Raw genomic sequence first — 11,278 nt, forward strand, 5'->3', positions numbered from 1 at the left:
TGCCTGTTGCCCTGTCGGGCGTATCATCGGATGGGGCCACATGTCTCCTGGCCCCTCCTTCTCAGCCTCCAGTATTTATGCTGCAGTAGTTTATGTGTCGGGGGGGGGGCTAGGGTCAGTGTTATATCTGGAGTACTTCTCCTGTCTTATCCGGTGTCCTGGTGAATTTAAGTATCTCTCTCTAATTCTCTCTTTCTTTCTCTCTCTCTCTCTCTCTCGGAGGACCTGAGCCCTAGCACCATGCCTCAGGACTACCTGGCATGATGACTCCTTGCTGTCCCCATCCACCTGGCCGTACTGCTCTCCAGTTTCAACTGTTCTGCCTGCGGCTATGGAACCCTGACCGTTCACCGACGTGACCTGTCCCAGACACTGCTGTTTTCAACTCTCTAGAGACAGCAGGAGGTAGAGACTTAGATCGGCTATGAAAAGCCAACTGACATTTACTCCTGAGGTGCTGACTTGTTGCACCCTCGACAACTACTGTGATTATTATTATTTGACCATGCTAGTCATTTATGAACATTGAACATCTTGGCCATGTTCTGTTATAATCTCCACCCGGCACAGCCAGAAGAGACTGGCCACACCTCATAGCCTGGTTCCTCTCTAGGTTTCTTCCTAGTTTTGGCCTTTCTAGGGAGTTTTCCTAGCCACCGTGCTTCTACACCTGCATTGCTTGCTGTTTGGGTTTAGGCTGGGTTTCTGTACAGCACTTTGAGATATCAGCTGATGTAAGAAGGGCTATATAAATACATTTGATTTGATTTGATTTTTCAAGCACTTATTTGTAATTTTCAAAGACTCAATGTTATACTTAAGCAATAAGGCACGAGGGGTGTGGTACATGGCCAACATACCACAGACCCCTGAGTGCATTACTGCTATTATAAACTGGTAACCAATTAATTAGAGCAGTAAAAAAAATGTTTTGTCATACCCGTGGTATACGATCTGATATACCACGGCTGTCAGCCAAATCAGCATTCAGGGCTTGAACCACCAGTTTATAAAATATTATAATTGATGTATAGGCCCTATAATTGTACATATAGGGCCTAATACAGAACCCCCTACCCCAAAAAGCATGCAAAAAGTGTAAAAGAAAAAGTAGGCCATGAGCATTTTAAGAATAATGCAGTTTAAGGCCTTGATATTCCAATTTTATTATATTTCTAAAATATGTGGAATATTGTGGACATTGCCGAACTAAATAGAGATACATTTTTCTGTAGCCTATGTGGCTGACGTAGGCACACATAATAAAGCCATGAATAATGTGGTATCATCTCAGCATCGCTGTTTTTGTAATAAGAAAGTGACCAAAAACAGGTTCCTTGTTTAATGGAGATTTGTATGGAAAGCCAAGTGGAAGTCAACATTAGATGTTGTCATCATAATAACCACACATGGTTTTAACACAACATAGTAGCTACACAACACCCTTCAATAGAAGCGGCGGGAATCAAACACGAGGCCTCACAAAAAGGATCAAAAATGAAATCACTGAGAATTTTAAGGGAGCAGAACTTGTAAATTGGCATAATAATAAACTTTTTAAAGCACCACATTTAGGAAATGTCTGATTTTCAAGGTAGGCCTATTCCAGAACTTATTTAATTCAAAGTTAAAGTAGGCTACTTCAAAGCCCCTTGTGTTGTTAACATTGCAGTTGTAACATGGGAAACAAAATGTTTTTGTCAACATATGAAAACAAGGAACTCATTACTGTAAAACTTTCTCTGTTAAATCATCACAACAGCTGTTCGTCACTTGGCTGTCATTCAGAAAATTAGTTCCTGGATCAGATGAAAGATGTATCCCGCGTAGTTAAAAAGCTGTATTATGCGTAAATATTGAAGAGCCACTGTAATGACAGTATCGATTTAGGTTTTAAGTATCAAGTAAGTGACTCTTTCGGTTAGAAGCATTTGATTTTTCAATCGCATTTCTTATTTTGAGTTTGTGTGACCGTGAAAACTGTTTTCAACCCTAACATTAGAGACACTAAATGTTACATAGTTACACCGCATTTCTGAGATCTCTATATAAAAAACTGCACACAGCTAGATCCAGAATTCTTACAGGGTTGAAGTTCAATGTCTAATTTAACTGATTAATGCCTAATATATGAATATAACGACAACTTACACAGCCATAAATGCAAGGACGGAAAAGTTATGTTTATGTCACGATTTCGGACAAATCAGTCAAGACACCAACCACGATATAAGGGTTTTAAACATAGGTTTTAAATCAACTCGTGAATTGTATTGACTATGTTCCCGCCTTATATCTTAAGAATCTCAAAATTATATATTTTCAATGACTTCTCAACAGCTGTAACAAGTTGTCCAGTGTTATGAAATCCTCACTGGTACCGTAGTTTATAGAAGACCTTATACTGTGTGTCATATGATCTATCATTATGATCAGGCTAAGTCACGTTGAGCAATGAAACGCCCATGGTCCTTACCCTAACTCAACCTTATACTGACTATAATGACATGCTTCACTCTGAGCTATATCACCCAATGTAATTCTGTGTTTTTCCAGATCATTGTGCCCAGGCATGCCCATCTTACAAGGCCTCTTCAACAAGACTGAACCCCCCCCCCCCCCCCGATACTGCCAGTCCTGATCATTTTGCATGATCATTTGCCACAATTTAGTACTATATTATGGTTAGTTATGCTGATATAGCTTTTATCATGTTGATCTATCATGGTATACACTTGTCCGTTGTGTGTATTCCCATAGCCCGCCCTTCAACAAGGCAACATCCAACATAGACTGAAATTCTCCCACCAATCACCCTTTTCTGCCGCTAACTTTGCCAAACCCTTTGTTATTCATTTGACACATTAAATTATGTCATCATTTCTTCATGGACAGTGATCATAAACTTGTCTGTTACGTTGTTGTAATAAGTTTCCTTTATTTTTATATAATATATATATTTATATATATATATATATGCTAATGCCCCGGCCCAGTTTTTCAAATAATTTAATTTAATCCAGATCAAAATGATCCTGTTGTGTCTCAAATTGATTCCCCTTTTTGTCCAAGCGGCTAAGTGCGTTGGATATGCTTTCATTGTATGAATTCTCTTTGTGTTTAATGTCTGGTAGAGACTGAACATGTAACCATGCAATAAGGAGCAGATGTATCATGGGTCACTCATGACATTGGCTACAACACACAGACTTACCACCTTTATTCACTTTACACAACATGTCATTTCTGACATTCACACACCCACTGTAAGGCTCCAGGGTGATGGTGCATAGGCCAGTGCTGTGTCCCATTGGGCCAGGTTGATGCAGGCGTCCAGGGCTAAGTCAGTCACCCTGAGACGTACACATTACCATCAGGACTGCGGAACAGCGCCACCCACTGGAGCCAGCAAGAACTACACTCATATAAGAGCTCATTCCAGTCTGAGACGGAGTTAAGGGCACACCAGAAAGAGAGGGAGAAAGAAGGAGAAAGAGAGAGCGGGAGGTGAGGAGGGAAAGAGAGGGAGGAGAGGAGAAAGAGAGCGGAGAGAGGAGAAAGAGCACTAGATTGACAGAAATAATTATGACTGGACTAAAAATAGAGAGCATAAAATGGACAGATGAGATGTGGTGTGTGTATGTGCGAGCGCATATTTGTTTAATTATACATTTTAACGTTGTGACATATTGCCATGGTGATTCTTGTGTAAAGGATACCACCATGTGTCTGTAGTTCTCCAACCTGGGATGGCTTCTCTCAGGGGTCCAGGCCTCCTCCTCCCCACACAGCATCATGGGTCCTGGCCATGGAGAGAGGAGAAGAGGTCAGGGACCATATAGTTACAGTACATGCTGTTAGCATCATGGGACAGTTAGTGTTCGTATTGTATTATTAGGGATCCCCAGGACAGCAGCTAGTCTTCCTGGGTCCAAACAATTAAAACACTTACATTACATACAAAGATAAAACAGTACATCATAAAATATTATACACCACTACATCTCTACAAATACAAAATGTATAATACCACCATACAACAATATTACAATGTATGCGTGTGTCTGTACTTTTGTGTCTTCACAGTCCCCGCTGTTCCATAAGGTGTATTTATACCTGTTTTTTCAATCTGATTCTACTGCTTGCATCAGTTACCTGATGTGGAATAGAGTTCCATGTAGTCATGGCTCTATATAGTACTGTGCGCCTCCTATTCTGGACTTGGGATTGTGAAAGACCTCTGGGGGCATGTCTTGTGGGGTATGCATGGGTGTACAATGCTGTGGGTTATTAGTTTAAACAGACAGCTCGTTGCATTCAGCTTGTCAACACTTCTTACAAAAATAAGCAGTGATGACAATCTCTCTTCCACTTTGAGCCATGAGAGATTGACATGCATATCATTAATGTTAGCTCTCTGTGTACTTTTAAGGCCATGCCCTGTTCTGAACCAACTGCAATTTTCCTAAGTCCCTCTTTGTGGCACCTGACCACACAACTGAACAGTAGTCAAGGTGCGACAAACTAGGCCTGCAGACCTGCCTTGTTGATAGTGTGTTTAGATGGCAGAGCAGTGCTTTATTATGGACAGCCTTCTCCCCATCTTAGCTACTGTTGTATCAACATGTTTTGACCATGACAGTTTACAATCCATGGTAACTGGTAGTTGGTAGTTTAGTCACCTCAACTTGCTCAATATCCACATTATTCATTACGAGATGTAGTTGAGGTTTAGGGTTTAATGAATGATTTGTCCCAAATACAATGCTTTTAGTTCGAGAAATATTTAGGACCAACTTATTCCTTGCCACCATACCGAACTACCTGCAGCTTTTGTTAAGTGTTGCAGTCATGTCAGTTGCTGTAGTAGCTGACGTGTATAGTGTTGAGTCATCCGCATACATAGACACACTGGCTTTACTCAAAACCAGTGGCATGTCATTAGTAAAGATTGAAAAAGTAAGGGGCCTAAACAGCTACCCTGGGAATTCCTGATTCTACCTGGACTTTGTTGAAAGGCTTCCATTAAAGAACACCCTTTGTGTTCTGTTATCTTTACTCTTTATCTACAATATAGAGGGGGTAAAAGGCATAACACATACGTTTTTCCAACAGCAGATCTATGATCGAAAATGTCAAAAGCCGCACTGAAGTCTAACCAAACACACATTCTATCATCAATTTCTCTCAGCCAATCATTAGTCATTTGTGTAAGTGCTGTGCTTGTTGAATGTCCTTCCCTATAAGCATGCTGAAAGTCTGTTGATCATTTGTGTTACTGTAAAATAGCACTGTATCTGGTCCAACACCATTTTTCCAGAAGGGGTTGGACTAAGGTTGGTACCAGGCTGATTGGTTTGCTATTTGAGCCAGTAAAGAGGGCTTTACTATTCTTGGGTAGCGGAATGACTTTTTATTCCCTCCAGGCCTGAGGGCACACATCTTCTAGTCGGCTTAAATTGGAGATGTTGAAAAGGCTAGCTGCTTATAAATGTCTTTAAACATAAACATGATCAAAACACGATCATTGTGGTACTCAGAGTGCTTCTTCAGAACTTTCGACTATATATAATCTATTACTATAAACATTTACTACTATTTAAGAATTTCCAGATACCAGTCCCCTGTGCACTCAAGGTTGACAGACTTAGTAACATTTTTTTGTTTGTTTTTATGTGTGAATGGGTCTTGAGAAGGACAATCTAGGGCAATGGATAAATGCCAGAACCCTCGTTCTCTTACACATGAAACAAAAATTTGTTCACAATCTCCACCCGGCACAGCCAGAAGAGGACTGGCCACACCTCATAGCCTGGTTCCTCTCTAGGTTTCTTCCTAGGTTTTGGCCTTTCTAGGGAGTTTTCCTAGCCACCGTGCTTCTACACCTGCATTGCTTGCTGTTTGGGGTTTTAGGCTGGGTTTCTGTACAGCACTTTGAGATATCAGCTGATGTAAGAAGGGCTATATAAATACATTTGATTTGATTGGATTTTTCAAGCACTTATTTGTAATTTTCAAAGACCTCAATGTTATACTTAAGCAATAAGGCACGAGGGGGTGTGGTACATGGCCAACATACCACAGACCCCTGAGGTGCATTACTGCTATTATAAACTGGTAACCAATGTAATTAGAGCAGTAAAAATAAATGTTTTGTCATACCCGTGGTATACGATCTGATATACCACGGCTGTCAGCCAAATCAGCATTCAGGGCTCGAACCACCCAGTTTATAAAATATTATAATTGATGTAGTAGGCCCTATAATTGTACATATAGGGCCTAATACAGAACCCCCTACCCCCAAAAAGCATGCAAAAAGTGTAAAAGAAAAAGTAGGCCATGAGCATTTTAAGAATAATGCAGTTTAAGGCCTTGATATTCKAATTTTTATTATATTCTAAAATATGTGAAAATATTGTGGACATTGCCGAACTAAATAGATTGGATACATTTTTCTGTAGCCTATGTGGCTGACGTAGGCACACATAATAAAGCCATGAATAGTGGTAGCATTCATCTCAGCATCGCTGTTTTTGTAATAAGAAAGTGACCAAAAACCAGGTTCCTTGTTTAATGGAAGGATTTGTATGGAAAGCCAAGTGGAAGTCAACATTAGATGTTGTCATCATAATAACCACACATGGTTTTAACACAACATAGTAGCTAGCACAACACCCTTCAATAGAAGCGGCGGGAAWCAAACACGAGGCCTCACAAAAACMGATCAAAAATGAAATCACTGAGAATTTTAAGGGAGCAGGAGAACTTGTAAATTGGCTATAATAATAAGTACTTTTAAAGCACCACATTTAGGAAATGTCTGATTTTCAAGGTAGGCCTATTCCAGAACTTGAATTTCAAAGTTAAAGTAGGCTACTTCAAAGCCCCTTGTGTTGTRTAACATTGCAGTTGTAACATGGGAAACAAAATGTTTTTGTCAACATATGAAAACAAGGAACTCATTACTGTAAAACTTTCTCTGTTAAATCATCACAACAGCTGTTCGTCACTTGGCTGTCATTCAGAAAATTAGTTCCTGGATCAGATGATGAAGATGTATCCCGGCGTAGTTAAAAAGCTGTATTATGCGTAAATATTGAAGAGCCACGTTAATGACAGTATCGATTTAGGTTTTAAGTATCAAGGTAAGGTGACTCTTTCGGTTAGAAGCATTTGATTTTTCAATCGCATTTCTTATTTTGGATTTGTGTGACCGTGAAAACTGTTTTCAACCCGTAACATTAGGAGACACTAAATGTTACATAGTTACACRSCATTTCTGAGATCTCTATATAAAAAACTGCKCSACAGCTAGATCCAGAATTCTTACAGGGTTGAAGTTCAATGTCTAATTTAACTGATTAATGCCTAATATATGATATAACGACAACTTACACAGCCATAAATGCAAGGACGGAAAAGTTATGTTTTATGTCACYCGATTTCGGACAAATCAGTCAAGACACCAACCACGATAAAGGGTTTTAAACATAGGTTTTTAAATCAACTCGTGAATTGTATTGACTATGTTCCCGCCTTATATCTTAAGAATCTCAAAAATTATATTATTTTCAATGACTTCTCAACAGCTGTAACAAGTTGTCCAGTGTTATGAAATCCTCACTGGTACCGTAGTTTATAGAKAGACCKTTATACTGTGTGTCATATGATCTGATCATTATGATCAGGCTAAGTCACAGGTTGAGCAATGAAACGCCCATGGTCCTTAGCCCTAACTCAAACCCTTATACTGACTATTAACTGACATGCTTCACTTGTGAGCCTATTATTCACCCCAATGTAATGTCTGTGTTTGTTCCAGATCATTGTGCCCAGGGTCATGTGCCCATCTTCAACAAGGCCCTCTTCAACAAGACTGAGACCCCCCCCCCCCCCCCAACCTTCTAACCTCGACCCCTAACCCTCGACCCCAAACCCTGTTTAATAAATATACTTTGCACTACAACTTTTTGCACTACAACTTACAGTACATCTATTTCCCTCTGGACATGGAAACAAGATTAGGAACTCAAACAATCTTTAGTCTGTTACGTCCTATGTGTAAAAATGATCAGATATTTTGTGGGCTAGCTACGTCTACTAGAATTTATTTTATATATATATATATATATATATATATGCTAATGCCCCGGGCCCAGTTTTTCAAATAATTTAATTTAATCCAGATCAAAATGATCCTGTGTTGTCTCAAATTGATTCCCCTTTTTGTCCAAGCTGGGCTGAAGTGCGTTTGGATATGCTTTCATTGTATGAATTTCTCTTTGTGTTTAATGTCTGGTAGAGACTGAAACAGTGTAACCATGCAATAAGGAGCAGAGTGTATCATGGGTCACTCAATGACATTGGCTACAACACACAGACTTACCACCTTTATTCACTTTACACAACATGTCATTTCTGACATTCACACACCCACCTGTAAGGCTCCAGAGTGATGGTGCCATAGGCCAGTGCTGTGTCCCATTGGGCCAGGTTGATGGAGGCGTCCAGGGCTAAGTCAGTCACCCTGAGACGGTACACATTACCATCAGGGACTGCGGAGACAGCGCCACCCACTGGAGCCAGCAGAGAACTACACTCATATAAGAGCTCATTCCAGTCTGGAGACGGAGTTAAGGGCACACCAGAAAGAGAGGGAGAAAGAGAGGGAGAAAGAGAGAGCGGGAGGTGAGGGAGGGAAAGAGAGAGGGAGGAGAGGGAGAAAGAGAGAGCGGGGGGAGAGGGAGAAAGAGCACTAGATTGACAGAGATAATTATGACTGGACTAAAATAGAGAGCATAAAATGGACAGATGAGATGTGGTGTGTGTATGTGCGAGCGCATATTTGTTTAATTATACATTTTAACGTTGTGACATATTGGCCATGGGTGATTCTTGTGTAAAGGATACCACCATGTGTCTGTAGGTTCTCCAACCTGGGGATGGCTTCTCTCAGGGGGGTCCAGGCCTCCTCCTCCCCACACAGCATCATGGGGTCCTGGCCATGGAGAGAGGAGGAAAGAGGGTCAGGGACCATATAGTTACAGTACATGCTGTTAGCATCATGGGACAGTTAGTGTTCGTATTTGTATMTATTAGGGATCCCCAGGACAGCAGCTAGTCTTCCTGGGGTCCAAACARATTAAAACACTTACATTACATACAAAGATAAAACAGTACATCATAAAATATTATTACACCACTACATCTCTACAATACAAAWTGTATAATACCACCATACAACAATATTACAATGTATGCGTGTGTCTGTACTTTTGTGTCTRTTCACAGTCCCCGCTGTTCCATAAGGTGTATTTATACCTGTTTTTTCAATCTGATTCTACTGCTTGCATCAGTTACCTGATGTGGAATAGAGTTCCATGTAGTCATGGCTCTATATAGTACTGTGCGCCTCCTATTCTGGACTTGGGGATTGTGAAGAGACCTCTGGGGGCATGTCTTGTGGGGTATGCATGGGTGTACAATGCTGTGGGTTATTAGTTTAAACAGACAGCTCGTTGCATTCAGCTTGTCAACACTTCTTACAAAAATAAGCAGTGATGACAATCTCTCTTCCACTTTGAGCCATGAGAGATTGACATGCATATCATTAATGTTAGCTCTCTGTGTACTTTTAAGGGCCATGRCCTGTTCTGAACCAACTGCAATTTTCCTAAGTCCCTCTTTGTGGCACCTGACCACACAACTGAACAGTAGTCAAGGTGCGACAAAACTAGGCCTGCAGGACCTGCCTTGTTGATAGTGTTGTTTAGATGGCAGAGCAGTGCTTTATTATGGACAGCCTTCTCCCCATCTTAGCTACTGTTGTATCAACATGTTTTGACCATGACAGTTTACAATCCATGGTAACTGGTAGTTGGTAGTTTAGTCACCTCAACTTGCTCAATATCCACATTATTCATTACGAGATGTAGTTGAGGTTTAGGGTTTAATGAATGATTTGTCCCAAATACAATGCTTTTAGTTCGAGAAATATTTAGGACCAACTTATTCCTTGCCACCATACRGAAACTACCTGCAGCTCTTTGTTAAGTGTTGCAGTCATGTCAGTTGCTGTAGTAGCTGACGTGTATAGTGTTGAGTCATCCGCATACATAGACACACTGGCTTTACTCAAAACCAGTGGCATGTCYTTAGTAAAGATTGAAAAAAGTAAGGGGCCTAAACAGCTACCCTGGGGAATTCCTGATTCTACCTGGACTTTGTTGGAAAGGCTTCCATTAAAGAACACCCTTTGTGTTCTGTTWTCTTTACTCTTTATCTACAATATAGCAGGGGGTATAAAGGCATAACACATACGTTTTTCCAACAGCAGACTATGATCGAAAATGTCAAAAGCCGCACTGAAGTCTAACCAAACACACATTCTATCATCAATTTCTCTCAGCCAATCATTAGTCATTTGTGTAAGTGCTGTGCTTGTTGAATGTCCTTCCCTATAAGCATGCTGAAAGTCTGTTGATCATTTGTTTACTGTAAAATAGCACTGTATCTGGTCAAACACKATTTTTCCAGAAGGGGGTTGGACTAAGGGTTGGTACCAGGCTGATTGGTTTGCTATTTGAGCCAGTAAAGAGGGCTTTACTATTCTTGGGTAGCGGAATGACTTTTTATTCCCTCCAGGCCTGAGGGCACACACTTTCTAGTCGGCTTAAATTGGAGATGTTGAAGAAAGGCTAGCTGCTTATAAATGTCTTATAAACATAAACATGATCAAAACACGATCATTGTGGTACTCAGAGTGCTTCTTCAGAACTTTCGACTATATATAATCTATTACTATAAACTATTTACTACTATTTAAGAATTTCCAGATACCAGTCCCCTGTGGCACTCAAYGTTGACAGACTTAGTAACATTTTTTTGTTTGTTTTATGTGGTGAAATGGGTCTTGAAGGACAACTGGAAATGGAAAATGCAAAACAATTCTGCAAACAATTGTGGACTAATGGAAAACACTGGCTGTATGTTAACTTGGAGCTCATGTTTGGCTGAGAGCTCAAGGTAGCTTGTCATCACCACCATACACTGCAGGCAGAACGCATCTTAGCCTATTTCTCTCCATCCTCTTGTCTCTCTCTCCCTCTATCCTTCCCACTCTCTACTTCTTTCTCAAACCCGAGGCTGTCAGCAGGTGTCAAAGCCCAGAACCATAATACTGACTGACTATCTGTGGTAACGGCGAACCCAAGCAATCTGTGTGTGTGGGTGTGTGTGTGTGTGTGTGTGTGTGTGTGTGTGTGTGGTGTGTGTG

The 11,278-nt window shown here is 40.6% G+C and overlaps 1 protein-coding gene across 1 annotated transcript in view; it reads right to left on the reverse strand.

Moving 5' to 3' along the window:
• smyd3 (SET and MYND domain containing 3) overlaps positions 1-11,278 on the reverse strand; it is a 223,733-nt gene that overhangs the window by 49,457 nt on the left and 162,998 nt on the right. Inside the window, 2 exon segments of the mRNA XM_023986345.2 lie at positions 8,441-8,624; positions 8,914-9,001. Coding sequence (XP_023842113.1) covers positions 8,441-8,624; positions 8,914-9,001 — 272 coding nt within the window.

The sequence above is a fragment of the Salvelinus sp. IW2-2015 genome, linkage group LG4q.2 (assembly GCF_002910315.2).
Source record: "Salvelinus sp. IW2-2015 linkage group LG4q.2, ASM291031v2, whole genome shotgun sequence".
Lineage (NCBI taxonomy): Eukaryota > Metazoa > Chordata > Actinopteri > Salmoniformes > Salmonidae > Salvelinus > Salvelinus sp. IW2-2015.